This window comes from Dasypus novemcinctus, chromosome 25 (assembly GCF_030445035.2).
Source record: "Dasypus novemcinctus isolate mDasNov1 chromosome 25, mDasNov1.1.hap2, whole genome shotgun sequence".
NCBI lineage: Eukaryota > Metazoa > Chordata > Mammalia > Cingulata > Dasypodidae > Dasypus > Dasypus novemcinctus.
The window spans coordinates 25,094,937-25,114,987 of NC_080697.1; the positions used below are offsets into that span (position 1 = coordinate 25,094,937).

At 40.3% G+C, this 20,051-nt stretch overlaps 1 protein-coding gene across 1 annotated transcript in view; it reads left to right on the forward strand.

Annotated features, from left to right (window-relative positions):
- Nucleotides 1–20,051, forward strand: part of EBF2 (EBF transcription factor 2) — a 203,450-nt gene that overhangs the window by 161,295 nt on the left and 22,104 nt on the right. Inside the window, exons 9-10 of the mRNA XM_004466523.5 lie at nucleotides 722–852; nucleotides 1,775–1,901. Coding sequence (XP_004466580.1) covers nucleotides 722–852; nucleotides 1,775–1,901 — 258 coding nt within the window. The remainder of the gene's footprint in view (nucleotides 1–721; nucleotides 853–1,774; nucleotides 1,902–20,051) is intronic.

A 20,051-nucleotide genomic window follows, 5' to 3' on the forward strand; every position in this document is an offset into this window, starting at 1 on the left:
CTGAAAGGGGAGATGAAAATCCCAGAGTTCAGAACTAGGAACCCATCCAGTTTTCCCTTGACTGATTGGATGTGATTGACTGACTGTTCAAAGGAGGCTCATGTTTTTGGAGTCCTGCCAAAGTTCTCCTCCACCTTTGACCCTGTCAACTTTGGAAATGGAGTGATGGATTGACTTTAGTTATGGCCTGAAAACCATATTGGGTTCCTGTTGGGATGTAAAGTCCAGAGGCCTTGAACATATGGAAGAAGAAGGGAAAATTCTTTCTTACAAAGTTGATAAAGTGATTAGAAATTGTCTCTTGATAGAGTTGAAAAATGATCTTAAACTACAGTAGATTTTGCTTTCTCCTTCTCTCTCTAGCACATTAAGAAGCTGTGTAAATCTTAACACCTTGTCGTCTGTGGCAGAGGAGGTGGGGGAAGAAAGGGGATTTACACATTTCCAATGTGATCAACTTATAAAAATATGGGGAAAACAACAGAGTTTTTAAAACACCCTTTGCACAATTAGCTAAGTGTTTCACTGTTTCATGCCTAACAGTTAACTTTAGGCTTTAATGACCTGGTGAAAACCAACCAATTAGAGGATGATGGCAAGTCAACAGAGCACAGCTTGAATTCCTTGAAATGATAAACAGCTTTCAAGAGCAGCCCATCCCCAAACTCCAAAGTTCAAGCACCGAAGGAAGACCTGACTTTTTTCCTTCTTATCTTCTTAGCTACTCCCTGCATCAAAGCCATTAGCCCAAGTGAAGGCTGGACCACAGGAGGAGCCATGGTCATCATCATTGGGGATAATTTCTTTGATGGTCTCCAAGTGGTGTTTGGGACCATGCTTGTATGGAGCGAGGTAGGCGAAGAAGGCAAAGATGGCTTTGGTCTGGGGAAACTCGTGATGCCTGGAGCATCGGCAGCAGGAATATTCTTTACTGAATACCACTTTGGGCAGGGCACCAAGGATAAAAGGACATATAAGTCATGAATCATTGCAGGGACAGATCTCTTAAATGATAAATATTCATTGTGGTGTTATTTAGAAAAATCGGAAATGACCTAAATATTAAAAAATAGAAGAATGTTTAAAGTGATGGAATAAAATTCCATCATTAAAAATGATGTTTTGAAAAGAATTCTAATGGCACAAGAGAAGAGAAAATGTTTACACTATAATGCTAAGTGGTAAAAAAAAAACAACAAAAAAAACCAAGATAACAATGTTTATGGATATAGTGTCTAATTGTGTAACACAGCCACAGAAAAAGTACTGGGGCAGATTATCATTGCTTGTCTCTGGGTTACGTGGTGTTAATATTTTTCTAAAGTTTTCATATTTTCTAAATTGAATATGTTTTCATTCCTAGTCAGTAAAACAACAAAACACATTACAGAAAGATAAGTGACAGTGCTAAGGTAGGCTTGGAAATTGCCAAGTCTGTGTGTGAGGTCATATAAGTAGGGTAGCGATTCAATGGAGGGAGTGATTGCAGGAATGGAGCAGTGGACAGTAGGATGTGGAAGGGACTTAAGGTGGGCTCAGGTAGGAAGGAAAGGACCTGGATAGCTTGGGCTGAGTGAAAATTCCCGAGAGAGAAAGTAGAGAAAGTAAGAGATGTCAGACACAGGAGGGATGTTCAGATGCTCGTGGAGCACAGGGGATGTGCCAGTTTGTCTACAGCAGAGAGAAGACCTGGGAGGGTAGGAGTGGGAGATTCTTAGTGTCTTAGTGATGGCTTGTGTAACAGGTATTTTTTTCTTGCCTGTTCATTCCTCAGCTAATAACTCCTCATGCCATCAGAGTACAGACTCCTCCTCGGCACATCCCTGGAGTGGTGGAAGTGACATTATCTTATAAATCCAAACAGTTCTGCAAAGGCGCTCCAGGGAGGTTCATATATACAGGTAGGTGATAAAATGGTTCCAAGGAAGAATGTCTTCTGGTTCACCTTTGCCCTAGTTCCCAGTGAGATAGTCTCTTCATTTTATAGCCATTTAATTTTTCTAGATCTTTCTACTGGTAGGAAAGGGTGGCCTGAGTTAATAAAACATTGAATGTGGAAGTATAGACTCAACTCTAAACGTGTATTTTATTTTCAATTTCTGCACAGTTTGGGAGATGGTCATGGCATCTCATTTCAGGTGTACAACTTGGAAATTTAACTTCTGGAACCTGCTAGGACAGTCTTTTGTCTAAACAATCAGATTTGAAAAATTAGACAAAGTTGATCAATGCAATTAAACTTTCTTAGAAAGGATTCAAGATGTATATTCCATATCCCAAATTATGCTGCAGAGTGATTCATATTGTTTAAAAATTTTATGAAAGTAGAAATAATCTATTAGTCCAACTTTTATTGAAGGTCTACTTTGTGTCTACTGCTTTTTCTGGGTGGAGGGTAAAGATGACATATGTATTAGTCTGCCAAAGGAGTGCTGATGCGAAGTATCAGAAATCTGTTGGCTTTTAAAAATTATTATTATCTTTTTTTAAAAAAGATACAAAGATCACACAAAATTTTACATTAAAAAATACAAGAGGTTCCCATATACCCCACTCCCCACACCCCACTCTCCCCGCACATCGACAGCTTTTTTCGTTAGTGTGGTACATTTGTTGCATTTGATGAGTACGTTTTGGAGCACTGCTACACAACATGTATTATAGTTTATGTTGTAGTTTACACTCTTTCCCAGTCCATTCAGTGGGTTATGGCAGGATATATAATGTCCTGCATCTGTTCCTGCAGTATTATTAAGGACAAATTCAAGTCCTGAAAATACCCCAATATCACACCTCTTTTTCCCTCTCCCTGCCTTCAGCTACTCCTGTGGCCACTGTCTCCACATCAGTGATATAAGTTCTTCCATTGCTAGTCACAATAATTCTATAGTAGAATACCAGTGAGTCCACTCTAATTCATATTTTATTTCTCCATCCTGAGGACCCTAGGATGGCGATGTCCACTCCACCTCTAAATCAAGAAGGGGCTTACTGTTGGCTTTTATAAAGGGTATTTATATGGGGTAAAAGCTTATAGTTAGAAGACCTAAAAAGTCCAACTCAAGGTTGCTGTCTCACCAAAGTCCGTTGCCACATGTTGAAGCAAGATGGTCGCTGATCTCTGCCTGGTCTCTCCTTCCTGGGCTGCTTCTTCCTCCTAAGGCTCCGTGGGCCCAGCTTCTTCCCAATCTCAGCTTTAGGCTGGCATAGGGCCTATCTCTCAGGGCTTCCTATGTCAGTCTCACCTCGCTTCCCACCACTCCAGGATCAGAACTGACAAAGCTCTTTCTCTCTTCCATGTGTCTTCATGAGTGAAGTCCATTTGTATTGGCCCACCAAGGGGGCAGGGATTCCACCTGAGTTATGCTGTACTGACATAGCCCAATCAGAAGCCCTAAATTGATTTTATCAAGTAAATTTAATGCAATCAAAGGGTATCACACCCAGAGGAATAGATTAGTTTACAGATACAATCTTTCTTTTTTTGGGATTCATAGATTATCTCAAATTGTTACAACATATAAGACATGGTCTCTAATTGGAAGTTTAGAAACTTTGGGAGGAGGCAATTGTATATTGATCTAGAACAGAGGGAGAAATAGTAAATTCGAAATGTTTGGTGTTTCCAGTGAATGGGGCAAGAGTTTTAGGAAAAGAGATTTTGGTGGGGGCTAGAGCAATGGGATGGTGTTTCACGGAAGAGATGAGCATCAAAGAATGTAAAAATAGGGAGAATTTGGATAGGTGGGGAAAAGAAGGGAGAACATTTTGACTCTAGGGAGTCACAGTACAAGGTTGAAGATGAAATGAGCACAGCATGGAGAAGACAAGCTGGTTCAACAGCAATGGCAAGTGCATGTGAATAGAACTTAGACCAGAACTTAGACTAGATGAGCTAGGCGTGGTAAGGGAGGAAATTATGAAACAGATTATAAAACATAAGCCTTTTATGGGAATTTGGACTTGATTTGGCAAAAAATAAGACATTGAGGGAGAGTGACTCAAAGTTGTTATTTTAGGAAAAATGAATGTTGTTGATATAAAGATTGGGTTAGCGAAGGCAGAGAACAATTGAAGGCAGAGATCCACTAGGATAGTGTACTTTGAATAGGAAAATAAAGGGTATATCTTAAGAAATACGTAAACCAAGAAAATATATCATGTACATTACAAATTTTAGTAATAGTTTATATACAGTTATATTCTTCTTTCATTTGGTCTCAGCCTCCTATTCTCATTAAAGTATAAATAAATGTCTGGTTAGACAGCAACTAGTAGATGGAAGAGGGTCTTTTTAAAATCTATTTATTTAAAACTTTGTCTTTGAATGTTCTCTCTGTATATGATAGACATACCTTGGTTGCGTTTTATTTTTGTGGGTCATTGGAAGATTCTGTTGCATTCCCAACAAACAATGTGGAATAACTAACTGTTCTAGATTCCCTGATACAGTTCATTCATTCATTTATTCATTCATTCAAACTAACATTTATTACATGCCTACTGTGGGCTGGCACAGCTCTGGGCTCTGGGATGTAGAAGTGGGCAAGATGAAGTCCTCACCTTCATAAAGTTTACTTTCTAGAGGAGGAGACAGACCACAAAGAACATAAATGATAGAATTTCAGATAGTAATAAATAAGGGATAGAGGAGGAGGTAGAGCTTTGGATACGGTGGTCAGGGACAGTCTCTCTGAGAAGGGACATGTAGCAGAGGCCTGAATCACACGAACGTGCCAGCCATGGAAACTTGTCCCCCCTTTCCTCCTTCTGCTTGACTTCCTCTCTGCCTCTTCTCCCCTCACTCACCTCCAATCCTTGCAGACCTCTGGGCTGTTTTTCCTGTTTTGTCAACTGACATTCATGAGAACAGCACTGGATGTTCAATGAATCTGTGGGAAAAGTATTTCAGGCAGAGAGCACAGCAAGATTAAAGGCCCTAATGAGGGAACAAGCTTGGTATAATTGAGGGAGAGTAAAAATTCCAGCAGGCTGGAGTGGAGCAGGTAGGGAAGGGAATGATAGGAGAAGAGGTAGGAAAAGCAGGTAGGAGCAGGGAGTTTGGACATCGAGGATGTTGAAGAAGGGAGCAATCAGCCTAAAGACAGAAGTTATAGTCATGGACTACATGAGATCACCATGAAAGGGAGTGTAGCTAGCAGACAGAAGAAGTCTGAAGATGGTGCCCTGGGAGTACCCACGCGTAGGGCTCAGTGTGTGAAGGAACCTGAGAAGGAGTGGTCAGCTTGGGCCTCACTCCAGGACACTTTCCACATAGAGGGCTCAGGCAGTTCTAGGTCTCCCAGACCCCCGCTGTTTGTGGGTGACGGGCCTGGTCTATGAGAAGATGGGTAGGTATAGTGACAGTCATGCTGCACCTAGTCCTCAGCTCTCTATGGGAGGGCAGACGACCCTGATACGTACTCAGGGTGGCTGTAGAGTTGTGTGCATGTGTGTGTACATGGGTAACCTTCTGAAAACAGAGGCTCTCAGCCTTGCTGAGCTTTCAATCACAATGCTGAGGCTGGATCCCAGAACAATTAAATTTGAACCTCCGAAGCTAAGACTCAAGTATCAGTATAATCCATTTATTCATTGAACAAACTTGTGCTAGAAATTATGCTCAAGGCACAAAATCAACAATATCACTATCCATCTAGCAGCTTACAGTTCTAGATGGAAGACAAAACCCTTCAATAAAATTACAAAATTACAGAAAATAGGTTAAGTCCTCTAATATAATAGATATAAAAACATAGGATTGTAGGGGCATTAACCAACTTTAGGGAATCAGAGAAGGCTTCACAGAGGAGATAACAATCAAGTTGCATTTTAAAAGCAAAGAAAAGCTTTGCGATCGACCAATATCTTAATATTCAAAAAGTGTTCATTACTAACATTATTATTATTATCGTTGTTATCATGGAGACTGATTTGGACAAGGAATTACAAATGTGATGAATACTAAAAAAAATTGGATGGTGAGGGCTGGGGGGGATGGGTGCTGGGAGTAACTGCCAGGAAGGAGAGAGGGAAGGTTAGGAATGGTCCAGGCAGAGGGAACAGTATGTGTAAAGGCCTTGAGGTAGGAAAAAGCATGAGATGTATTTGATGGTTGCTATGATAATGGTGGAAAGAGTGAGTTGAAGAGGGGTCTGGGTTAAAACTGGAGGGAAGATCAAGAGCCAGGTTATGTCAAGGGCTATTTTTTGGACTCTACCTCAAGTACCATGAGGAGATACTGGAATATTTTAAAGCTGGGAGTGTCATGATAAGATTTGCCTTCTAAAGGGTCACTCTGGCTGCAGTGTAGAGAATGGTTTGGAAGCAAGGATGGAGGCAAGGAGGTCAGTTGGAGGCCAGGGCAGTGGTCCAGGTCAGAAATGATGGCAGCTTGGACTAGAGCACCAGTAGTGGGAGAGGCAGAAATGGGTGAAATGTAGGAGGTAGCATTGACAGGGCTTGATGATTAATTGGATGGGGTGAAGGTTGGGGAGGGGAGAGAAGGGATGACTCTCAGGTTTCAGGTTTGAAAAATTGGGTGGGTATCGTTTAGAAAGTGATTTTTTAAAAGGTATAAAGTGCTAAGGGAGTTCAGGGGAAGGACAAAATACTTCCAGCTGGCGGAGAGGTGGGAAGATTTAATATTGTAAAGATGTCAATTGATGAATAAATTTAACACAATGCCAATCAAAATACCAACAAAATGTTTGGGGGAAACTTTATAAAAGTTCACCTGGAAAATTAAAAGGTGCTAAAATAGGACCCTGAGTTTTGAAAAATGAGGGGGCTTGCCCTAGCGGATGTTAAAACCTATTTTAAGTTTCAATAATTTAAAAAATATGGGGCTTTGTAGGAACATATAGAAATGTCATGTAACAGAAGAAAAAGTAAAAGAAAAAACCATTTTCACACACATTGAGTGTATAAATACATAAGGATTAGTATAGGTGAGAGAGCATTTCTGGTAAATGTGGAAAAGATCAGATGTTTCACAACTGGTGTTATGCCAACTAGTTAAGCATTTTTAAAAAGTTAGATTTCTAACTTAACATCATAAGCTGAAATATATTCAAATTAAACAATTTTAATTAAAAATATAGACATTAAAAAGATAATAGCACTAAATAATTATACACTCTTGAACCTTGCTAACTTTGACACCAAAGATAAAAATCTTTGAGCAAAAGATTTGATTATATTTCAAGACATTTTAACATATCAAAGCATCTTGCATTAATTCAAAAGGAAAAAGATAAGCTGGGAAAATACTTGTTTATATGACACTTTACATTAGGTATATGAAGATTCATTTATTGATTCAGCAAAAAATAATTTTATGCCTACTGTTTGTCAGCCAATATGTAATGCATTGGGTAGAAAGGTGAACGTTAGCTATCTTTCAGATTAGGAAGAAAAAGACAAGTACCCAAATAGAAAGCTAACAAGGAGCATTATGAGTTAATTCAGGAAAGATAAAAATAAATAATACACACATTTTAAAAATCCCAACCACATTAATAATCAAATAAATTAAAATAAGGCAAAAATAGGAAAACATTTATTCCCTATCAATTTAGCAAAGTTTTTTAAAAATATGAGAATACCTAGATTGGCAAAAACAAAAGGAAGTAAGCACTTTCTAACATGTTGTTGAGAAAATGTGAATTGTTATAGGAGGGTACTTTACTTTGATGGTACTACTCTTAAAAATGTAGATACCCTTTGACATAGGGATTCTACTTTTAGGAATGTATACTTGGGAAATAAGTTTTCCTGAAGGTTGTTTTCCTGAAGGTTGTTCAGTGGAACTCTGTTAATAGTAGTAAAAATTGAAAACTTTCTTAGTGTCCATTAGGGGACTCATTAAATAATGGGACATCCTTACACTGGAACAATTTAGACTGTGGATGATATTTACTGATATGAAACCCATCCATGATACAGGTAAACAAAAAGCTTAAAAACAATATGCACAGTATGATCCAATTATATATATACACATATGCATATATATGTGTGTGTGTGAAAAAAGAATAGCTGTGCAAAGAAAACAATTAAGGGATGGAAGCCTGTACACCAAGGTTTTAACAACAAAGGTTTACGGGGGTTGGTATTATTTAAATATTTTTTCATTTGGCTATTTTGTGTTTATTGTCTTCTAATAAAATTAAGTCATTTTAATTAAAAAGTAAAAGAAGACAAAATATATAAAATTAATGTCATTCATGTTTACTGAAAGAGCACACCTAAGTTAACTTAGTTTTTCAGGTCCAAAGAGTATTTCCTGTCAGGGAGTGAATGAAGCTTCTTCAAAAATACTCCCTTTGAGAAGGACCTTGGGAGACAGGGATGAGAAGGATAACAACTTCGTGGTGTGTCCTTTCATGTTCAGAGAAGAAAAGAGAAATAGAACCACCATCCAGGATGGCTCAGGAGGCTGGTTATTCTATGAAAACATCTCCCTTGAGGTTAAGGAGCCAAACTTAACACAGGTTGGTGGAGACAAGAAGCTGACACCATTTGTGGAAGGTTCCAAATGCCACGGGACATGGGTTGATGATCTCTTGTCTTTTCCCACCGAATGGGTGACTACTGACATGAAAATCTAACTTACAACCAGTTGAGAATCTTAGTCTGATGGCTGAACAGGTGGAGGCTTCTGCAGGTGGCTGAAGATGGGACTTCACCTCAGCCCTGCGTCCTAACTCTAGCTAGCCTGGGAAATCGTGACTCTTCCCGTGGAGGAGGCAGCGTGAGGGCTCTTGTATTTCCAGCCAGCCTGGCCTTCGGGGGAGCTGGGATTGAATTGCTGAACCACACACCCTGAGAACCTTGGGAACCAGCCCCTCCACCCCACAGCATTGTTTAGCTGCAGTTCAGGGCTTGGAGGTCACTGTAGATCTAAACAAAATACACAGCTCAAATGGTGAGTGGAAAAAATAATCTTGATTTTATAGCAGGAAAAAACGCTTGACACCCAGAAATAGAGAGCTTCAGTAGTGACGGTAAGCGCTCTGGGCAGGCTGAGATCCAAAAGGTGATGCACAGGACTCAGAGCCAGGAGCCCTGTGTTCTGACCCAGGGTGTGTCATCCATTAGGTGCTTGTCCTTTTGTCAACTCACCTAACCTCCGGGAGCCTCATTTGCTTCGCCTGTAAATCCCTGGTACTAATTTTACTATTACCCACAGGTATTCCCCTAGTTTGGCTGATCATGAGACTCATGCTTGGCTCCATTCCAGTCATATCAAGCCTGTTTTTTTGGAAGGGTCTAGGAATCCGGATATTAAACATATAAACGAGTTTGAGAGACCCTGAAACCTACTTGTGAGGCTGTTGCGGAGACTTTCTCCCCCATTCTCCCCAGGGGCAGGTCGTTATGAAGAATGGGTCACATGTGCCTTGAACACATAGTATTTCCTGTTAGGTGGAGCCTTTCCGAAAGGAGTTTCAAAAAGTGGGAGACACAAAAGGAGGCTCTGGTGAACAGAGCCTTTAGCACCCACCCTGCGCACACCTCCTCTGGTCCATGGTCCAGCCGTGGATAATTCCTATATCCAAGGAGACACCACCATAATGAACCCAAGACTATTAGATTTAAACTTACCGGGTATAATTAGCCAAAACAGAATAATCAGCTCCCCTAGGTTGCTGCTGCCAAGTGTTGCACAAACAACATCAGGGCTCTGAAAAACAACATGTTTTCTTCACACGTGTGACTTCACAGGTTTAATTTTTCTCCAACCATGGTTTGCTAAAGTGCAGCTTGTTGCTGCAGAATGAAGAGATCAGCAACGAGAATGTAACTTCTCAAGAAAATCCGATTTCCTCTGTCTGGTTTAAGACTGCCAGCCCAGGCTTAGAGGGGGAATATCCTTACCCTGCTCCCTTCACGGAGTTTTCCACAGTGAACTGGTAGTGCAGGAAAAACACAATCCTAGCAGGAACGTCCAATGGGACCGTGGTGTTTGGTTTTGCAGGTCCTTCTGTGCTGTGTTGGTGTCAGGTGGCAGCGAGTGTGCAGGTAGAGAATGTCTGGAGAATGGCATTTCGGGGTGGGATTGTGTTTGTAATTGTAAAACCTGCACCCTCCACAGAAAACCAGTGAAACACCATCCAGAAAATTCCCCATGATGCTCAGCGGTGCTGATTCTGACTGACAAGGGAGACTCATCCAGCACCTGCGAGCTGACAGCCTGTCATTGAGAAATGGGTAGATGAGCGCCACTTTTCAATCGTTGTTCTTATGGACCTTTGCAGAATCTGGGCTAAACATTTGATCACTGTCTATTAAAAAGTGTCCCTTATAACAGAACTAGTAAGAAGAAAATGATGCTACTCCAGTAATTGCATCAGTCATTTGTTGAGTGCGTGGGGCCAGGCTCTGTCCTCTGAGTTTGTAGAGCACCACCATTTCCCCTCATTAGGTTCCGTCAGTATCTTAACTTCATAGGTAAGAATCCTGCTGTTAGAGAGGTTGTTACCCACCAAAGATCACCAAGGAAGTGCAACCCTAGTAGTCTTACTCCAAAGGTCTGCTCTGAACCACAACCACCCAATATTATTTCCCAGTACTGTGCAGCTTAATAGAGGAAATTACACTGAGGCCAAATAAATGGGCCACGTCTGGTATATCTAGCAAATACTGATTGCCTTGTCTCTCTGGCTGTTACTCTGAGGAGGTACATGGGAAATAGGCAGTGTGACCTGTCAGCATAGAGGAGGAGCTCAGAAGATTTTGCAATTTTCCAGATTCACAAATGGGAATATTCCTCATGATGTTACAGGCTGAGAGCCTCTGGAGTGCTTTGAATTTCTTAGAAGTAACCGAAATTATCCTCTCCATGAATTACGGAAGTTACAGAAGGCAAAGAACTGTGAACTCCACTTTGTTATTCAACTTAAAAGAACTTAGTGCTGGGGCACAGGACTGGTGATGTTGCTCATGGCCAGTAGAAAGACCCTAGACCAAGAATTTAGAGGTCTGCACTTGAGTCCCAATTTTCTGGAAAATCACATAGCCGTTCTTCACCTCAGTTTTCCAACCTGAACAAGGGGATAATACTTATCGTCATGGGAAGGTGAAATTATATATGTATGTAAAATAAATATACAAATATAGCAAAATTCCCTGTTGCGGGCACTTGGCCAAGAGCTGGAAAGTATCGTGTGATGAGCTCGCTGCTCCCCAGCTGCTCCCTGGCTGATGGATTTCTTAGTGTGAAACACCATCTCCTTTTCTGTGAAACGTGGATTCTTCTTGAAAGGCCCGCCACATCATGCCCCTGCTATCTTGTTCCAGATGAGCAAATCCGAATTTTGCAGCCCAAGAACATGAAGTCTGCAGGTGGTGGGTGAAGGGGAAGCAGGTATTAAAAGAAGAAAGAAAGAAGCAGAAAAGACCACTGTGCTCCGGCTGACCCGGGCCACCCCAAGTAGATACCTTTACAAGGTGTGTGATTGAATCCTAACGGAGACCCAGACACCATGGGTAATTGAAACACACTGAGAATCCAAAGAACTCATGTCAGCTAGCTCCTCCTCCAAAAACACCTTATCTTTCACTTTAGCAAGAACAAATGTATTTGACTCACTCCTGCTGTTCATTATTTGGGAGAAAGTGTTCATCCACAGGAGAATGGCCAAGAATAGGCAGCAATTAGGAAGAAAAATGGGAAGACTAGCTTTTCCACAGACCCAAAACTCATGCCCTGAACAGTGTCAAAGCTGAGGCTTGGCAAGGGGGTTGGGGGGGGAGGGGGCTAGTGAGTGTGTCTTCCGTTCCCAAAGCTGTACTGCACAGATGTGCACGCTAGACTTCAAATGTTAATCGCTTACCTACTTCTCATTTCTTTCTTTTTTTTTCTTAAAGCATTACTCTGGGAAAAAAAATCCATTTAAGAAATGAATCTGATTTTTAGTTAAAAATACCCAATTCAAACATCAAAAACTAGCCTGAGTACAATTGTGCCCTGCTCAAAATGGAAACAGGTTGAGCCAATAGCTCTCTGGGTATCCTACATTTTTATTGAAGTTCTCTCCACTCTCACCTCTTGTCGAATTCGGATACATCATTCAGCTGAGTCTGAAGAAGGATGTCTCCATTGGCAGCCCCAGAGTAGAGGGCTTTCCTTCCTCTAGAGACTTGCCAGCCCCTTAATGGCCTGGTGTTCTCAGCTATAATATTCTAAACACACATTACAGAGAGCAAGACCATATTCGTAAATGCTCCATTGTGGCATTTAGATTTACCCTTGAAATTTATCTTTAATTTTTACAGTTGTCTCCTTAACCATGAATATTACTCCCTTCTTCAAGCAATCTGTCTTGCTGCTACAGTTTTTCTTGAAACCAAAGCATAATTAAATATTAAATTAATATTTCATTTAAAATTAAATATCAAAGGCTTCAGTCTAATCTTTCACGTGTGCACTGTGGTTCTCAACATGTATTCTTTTTCCTGTGTCCAGTTAGGTACCATCTCTTAATAATGTGTTCCTATATTTTCTTTGTTCATTTTTTTTCCCTTTAATTGGTGGCATAGAACTTTTGCTCCATTGCAACAAGTAGAAATGGAGAGTGATTTCAATGTAGTAGAAGTTAAAGACAAATTCAACAGTACCTGACTTCAACCCCACCCAACTCTACTCCTCAGAGAAGAATTTCACTGCATCAAATAAATAATAGTTTTTGAATAATAAAATACAACAAAATTGCAAGGGGTCTTAGAGGCCACTTAGTCCAACCCTTTCTTTTTGCAGAGAAATAAGCCAAAGCCCCACCTAACCAAGGGACTGGACGGAGAAGGCATAGTTGGCCAGGGCCAGTACAAAGGCAGATACTAAGCCAGGGTCCAGCTTTCTCTCCATGACACCATCAAATCCTATAAAAAATTTAACTTGAGAGCATTCAAATGCTAATTTAGCAGAGTCTTTGAATGTTGGGCACAGGAGAAGTAGGGCAGAAAGTAGATAACTAGATGCAGAAACTGGGGAGAGGGAAAGAGAGAGGAGGGCGAATCATAAGAGCAAAATCATAACACAAGGAACTTCATGCAAAACCAAAACAATATAAAGATTTAGAGACTGAAAGACAACAGGAGAGTGGAAAAGTCGTAAAGGTGGCACAGGAGCCAGCCCATGTATATATCTCAATTCCTCCCAAAGCTAGATTGTTTTAGGCCTTTCTACCCTGCCAACAGAAAATGACTCTCTTTGACCAAAGCCACATGGGCAGTGGAGGGTTCCTGATGTATGTGTTCTGCTTCATTTGCATATCAAAACCCATCTTCTGACCTAGCAATCATATTAAATGGATTCTAGGTTTGCTTTTGCTTTGTTTATTTGGAATGCAAAGAACAGAATTCCTTTTTTAATTCCTGAAGAATGGGGTTTAAAATAAGGGCTGTAGAGAGCTTTTCTATGTGTGGCAACCCATTTTAGACCATGGGTGCTGTGAACACTTGATAAAAGCGAAGATCCTTTTCTGAAGATAAATGCAAATGTCCACAATCAGCTAAGCTCAGCATTTATAGACATTTATTGGCCTCTTGAAGGCTATCCATAGACTCCTTGGTGATCTCTGGATCCAAGTGAAGACTCACTAATGAGTGAAACTGGATTCCAGGCCAGGGGGGCAAATTGCCAAAATCCCTATAGTGACAGAGCAGGGATGAGCAGCCAGATCGTCCCTCATTCTATCATCTTGTTCTTATCTTCCCAAATTCCTGCAGAGGAAATCGATCAGACTTTAATGTTGGCATCATAGTGATTCATCAGTGGTATAAGAAACCCCTCATGCAATGTCAGTGCTGTGTATCTTGAGGGTTAACTAAAAATCTAAAAGCACCCCCTCTTTCCATTTTAGGCAGCATCTCCTCTTTTTTTCTTTTTCAGGAAACAGAAATAGAAGCATACTGGGGTAAGGATTATCTGGGCTCAGTGCCTCCTCTTAAGGAAGGAAGATAAAAAGCATATAGAATTTATATATCTCATAAGTCCTTTGGGAAGATTAATTTTGGACACCAGCCAGCTTTTTTTTCTTATATGAGTGGTTCCCATTAGATATTTTTAGTTAAATACTATTTACTTAAAAAAGAAACCTTTCACACATTGCTTATAATTTATATCTATTTGTTGGGCCCAAGATATGTAAGCAATCTAATATATTATACCCACAATCAAAATGAGAAATGACACATAAGATCCAGGCTCTCAGGAGAAATATTATGAAATCTCAAGGTATTGATGAAAGTTCTTCAAGCCTGATCCAAATGGGATTTAGATTCTGTGGCAGTTGAAATGTGTATTATTAAACTCCTTAAGCAAACTCGAATGACTCCCAGTGGAGGATTAAGACATTCTATGTATAGCAAAGACGAAATTCTCATGTCGGAATTTTCTCTATTGAATTCCCCCTTGATTAGCTTCTGTAATATTTAACTTCATGCCAGGCCATAATTATTTAATAAAAGGTAAATATAAATTATATTTCTGTGGGGATATGACCTTTTACCTTAATGTTACGTTACTAAAGAAAGACATAGATAAATAGAGCCTTTAGATTGAAGCATATTTTTAATTTACTCTGTTTTTGCCTTGCCAGCATTTCTCAGTGTACCTGTCAGCCAAATGGTTGGCAGAACTTCACAGCATCCCTGCACTCCATGTGGTAGGAGAAGTTGTAAATTTCCACTGATGATGCTGGTTAATGACTTGGTTGGCCCTTAGAGACAGACTTGGTGCTGGTCTTGGGCAGCTCATTAGCTAATTGAGGTTTACTTGGCTCACACCGACTTGAAAATTCAGAGAACACCCAGGGCACTGGGGATGGGTCGTGGGGAAGGGAAGCTGGGACTCAAGATGAGACTGAGTCTAGAGGATGCAAAAAACAACTGGTCAGTTGGCTTGCCAGTTCAAACCCAAGTGAAAGTTGTCAAACACTGTCCCTGATGTTTTGAAGGCTGAACACTTGAGGGGTTGACTGCATTTTCCTCCTATGGTTTGCTTTTGACTAAACAGAGCCCGAGTATGGTCTACTTCAGAAGTGCACTTGATTAAACAAAATTGGGTATGCACACCCCCGGGTGCATGTGATATAGTTCCCTGGCCACAGAGATGAAGTACATTGCACTGTAGGCTTTCTCATCTTGCGTACATACGTAACCCGTCCTGGGATTCATGCCTATGAATTCTAGCAGAGACCTGTCAAAAAGCTATCAACATAAAAAGCGATAACTGTACCTAACCGACTTATTCAGATAAAAGCATGAATTGCTCACCTAGTGGGGGCAAGATGTTCTAAGAGGAGTGAGTGGGAGGAAGAGAGGGAAGGGATGCATTATAAACCAGACACTACCCTTGTGCCCTGGTGCTTTTCAATCTAATAGGGGAGAAAAATGGTACAAATGTTCAATACATTCTATTAACGTGAAACCATCATCCACATCCCATCTCTGCGTACTGTTTAAAGCTGAGCTTTAGAGAATTCCTCTGCAGGCAACAGGAAGGATGGAGGAACAAAGGGGTAGGTAGCTGGGAGTTGTGGGTGGAGCACATAGTGCTACAATGACAGGAATGAGCACTTGCCTGAGAGTCACACTGCACACAGAAAGGAAAGAACAAGAATAGTAATGGAGATAGTGGTGGGAGGACACTTGGGTTTTCTAGCTTATGGGCTATTTCATTTGTAGTTGCATGTTGCAAGCATACCCACATCTATAATTCTGGTTTTCTCCATTTAAAAACAACTGCACTGTGGGTAGTGAAATTGTATATATTTGAAAAGAGAAGGGGCAATGACTGATTTATTTTGTCACCAAGTCTGTTCACCCTGCAGCACAGAGCAGCTGTGTGTGTTTGCTGATTGATACCAAATGGGGCCTTCTCTTGCTCTTAGTGTCTGAGAATTTTAGGCAACCTGGGCAGAGATTTATTGGCCAACTCTGAAGCCCTTTGTTGAAGCTGAGGAGGAAGCATGGGCATGGGTGGAAAGGGGGCTTAGAAGTGGATCAGAGGGAGCAGAGGGTGGCCCATTTTTTAGCACTTTCTCTGCTCTTCTCCAGCTCTAGTCCAGTAGCTGGGTACAGAGTAGGTAGCCGTTGGCTCAGAGGGTGGATGCTGGCATATCTTTACTGAAGATGGGAACAATATCTATGATTCCATAGCAAAAAGATTAAAAGCATAGGCTTTGGAGTTAGAGAAGACGGAGTTCAGATCCCATCTTTACCACTTGTAACTATATTTAAAATGGAGATAATTCCAAAATCATAGAGTGGTAATGAAGATTATATGAGCTAATATGTGTAAAATGCTTAGCATAGTGCTTGTAACAGAGTACATTGTAATGGTGGTAATAGTGATTTTCATTTTTGAATATTATAGCCACCAAAAATCTTTTTATTAAAGAGAAAAGTTTTAGATATTGCTCATATTATAATGCTAAGTGAAGAAAAAAAGTTTGCTGAATGATTCCAGTTATACACATATCTACTCCTACACGTGTTTCTTGGTAAGATGGTAATGTTGGGGCAACTATTTAATCCACCCCCACCCCCACAATGTATCTGAAGATATTTTTATAAAAAACATAAAAATAATGGAAATCCAGTTTAGAATTAGGAGGTAGGCAGGTGTCATCAATATGCCAGAAATTTTGTGCCATTGTGCTGGTATGTGCAGACAGGGTTGTATTGGAGGACATGTGTAAGCAGAGACTCATCACTCCTCTCCTGGGGAAGAAGAGCAGGGCTAGGAACTCTAGAGGGCACACCCAGACAGAACCCTGCTCAGCCTGCCTGACACCACTTGCACACGGCCTCAAGTGTGAAAACAAGTGACACTAACAGATACTAGGTCTAGACGGGAAACGAGTGTGTGCTTGGCAACTCTATGTCCAGAGAAGTTGTCATTTATGTGTGAGGAAGACAGATTTCAAGGACCCAGACAGAATTCAGCTCTTATTGTTGATGTAATCTAACTCCTGGAGAATTTAATCAATGAAGGATGTAAGAATGGAAAAGTTGTGGTACCAAAGGACTGGTAGTCAGCAGAGAAAGCAGTTAACTATAGAGTATCTATAAAAGTTAATTCTTAACAGATACAGAGCATAGAAAAGCTAGTAATAGTAATAGCAACTCAAACTAATGAATTATCAACATAAATTAAATGTGGAGAGAATGAGATGGGGAAATTAAAAATAAGCAAAATTCCTTACATGGAGGGGCTCAGCAGATCCAAATAATTAGGAAAAATTAAAATATTTTTAGAGAAATCTAAAGGTACTTCTTATAAAGTAAAATAGGATGTGTAGTTTACAAATCACTAGAAAAGATATATACATTTAAAACTTTTAGAAATACAAGGGGAAAGTAGAAAAACAAATGCAGAGTAGCAAAAATGGATAAAATGTTTTAAATATATGATCAATAGGATATATGAAATGTAATTTAATGCAGTGCCTGAGGAACACAGGTAAGATTAAAGGAATTAATTCAACAAACAACCCTCAGTAAATCCCAAAAGGTAGATATTGTGCAGGTCATTATCTTTAAACCCAATGAAGTTAACTAAAATAAATAAATAACAATTTAGTACCTAAGCACCATGAAATTTTAGAACTTGCTTCTTGGAACAAAAGGCAGTCAAAATTAGAAATAGGACTACTCACAAAATGACAGCAAAGAAAGGGAGAGAAAGAGAGAAGAAGAATCACAGATGGGAAGTTAAAGTTTAAAACAAATACTCTGTAGAATCTGTGCTAAAATGTGTAAAATCTTCATGAAATGGGTGCTTTTTCTAGGAAAATCTTAATGAGATTTCTGAATGACATTCAAATAGACAATGAGAATCACATGAGCTTGGGGAAGCTTGAGAAACCTATGGGACCCCCAAGAAGAAATTTCCAGCAGGCATTTGGATATTTGACTGAACCCCGGGCAAGCTTTCTGAGTGGGAGATAGATTGGTGATGGTAAACATGTAGCTTGATATGGAAATCATGGGCATTGGAGGTTTTCCAGCGTGGCAATTTGATATTATTTATGAATTCCAAAAAGAGATATAGATTATATTTTGTATTAGTCAGCCAAAGGAGTGCTGATGCAAAGTACCAGAACTCTGTTGGCTTTTATAAACAGTATTTATTTGGGATAGAAGCTTACAATTACCAGGCCCTAAAGAGTCCAACTTAAGGTACCACAAGAGGTACTTTCTCACCCAAAGTCTGTTGCCACGTGTTGATGCAAGATGGTGGGCAATGTGTGTGAGGGTTCAGCCTTCCTCCTTCCTCTTAAGGCTCTGTGGTACCAGCTTCTTCCAATCTCAGCTGTGTCTGGCATAAGTCTCATCTTTCTCCCTGGGGCTCATTTCTTTCCAGGCTCAGCTGCTCTGTTCTCTCCACAAGGTCAGTTGTAGACTGTCAGCTCATCTCTTTCCGGGGTCATGTCTACAGAGCACTCTCTCTTCCTGCGTATCTGCTTCTGTGTTTTCCTTCTCTGTACTGTCTTCTCTGTCCCTTGGTGGGCGGGGACTCAACATCCTACTGATGTAGCCGAATCAAAGCCTTAATCATAATTTAATCAAATAAGCAAAACCTCTGAATTCAATACAATCTAATATACCCAAAGGAGCAGACCAGTTTACACACACAATCCAATGTCAATTTTTGGAGCTCATAAAGAATGCCAAACTACCACATATTTGTAAACTGGTCTGTTCTCTGGGTGTGATAACCCTTTGATTGTATTAGATTCAGATGAGACGTCTGATTAACTTATGTTAAGATTACAACTTTGATTCAACCATGTCATTAGAGTATGACTGAGTGTTGGTCCCAGCCCCCTTGGTGGGCTGATGAAACAGACTCATACAGAAGTAGAGAAGAAGAACACGGAGGAAGAGAGACAGTTCATTAGATACAGTTCATTAGACACAGCAAAGGCCCAGGGAAGAGAGATGAGCCTGATAGTCTCTGTGAAGAGAACAGAGCAGCTGAGCCCAGAATAAAATGAACCCTGGGGAGAGAGACCAGCCTTATGCCAGCCTGCAGCTGAGATGGGTAGAGTCTGGGACCACAGAGCCTTAAGAGAAAGAAGGAAGGCTGAACCCTCACACACATCACCTACTACCTTGCTTCAACAAGTGGCAAATGACTTTGGGTGAAAGTGCCTCTTATGATACCTTGAATTGGCTCTTTAGGGCCTTGTGACTGTAAGCTTCTACCCCAAATAAATACCCTTTATAAAAGCAACAGAGTTCTTGTACTCTGCATCAGCATCCCTTTGCCTGCCTAATACACCTGGGGAGATTGTATAGCAAAGCAGAACACTGCCTTCACAATAGCCTGGGAGAGCATCAACATTTATAAGACAAACTGAGGAAGAACAGTCCTCAAAGGAGGCTGAGAATTCATGGCTGGAGAGGTAGGAGTAAAACTGGAGAACATGGCTTCAGGAAAGCCAATAGGTGGGAGTATTTCCAGGAGAGAAGGAGAGCTGTTACAAATGCTAACTTTAGGCTAGGAGAAGAACAGGAAAATCTTTTTTGGTTTGGTTAAAGTACTATAGATGACCTTGACAAGAGCAATTTCAGTGTGGTTCTTTAAAACTTTTGGTATAGAGATAATATCCATACAATACAAGTTTTATAGAGCATTGGATAAAATTTAGAGAGCCTCTCAGTTTATTTTTCATGGGGTCTTCAACAGACCAATTCTGCAATGGGACTTGGGGCAGTTCTTCACACTGTGGACTCCAAACCCGGATCTTCTGCCCTCATAGAGATTCTGATTTCCAAGGCATATACTTTTACTAAAGACCTTTCCTGATTAAAAAAAAATCAAGCAGAAGTTGGACAAAACCACTACCTAATTATCCAATATGAACACATAAATCCTTAAAAACAAGTAATGCTTGTTGAGTACTCACTTTGTGCCAGACATTAATCTCAGTAACGTAATTGATTCAGTTCTCACAATTGTAGTCTTAAGAAAATATTAACAAATTAAGAATATGCTAAGAAAATATACACCATAGCCATGGGTAGACATTTAA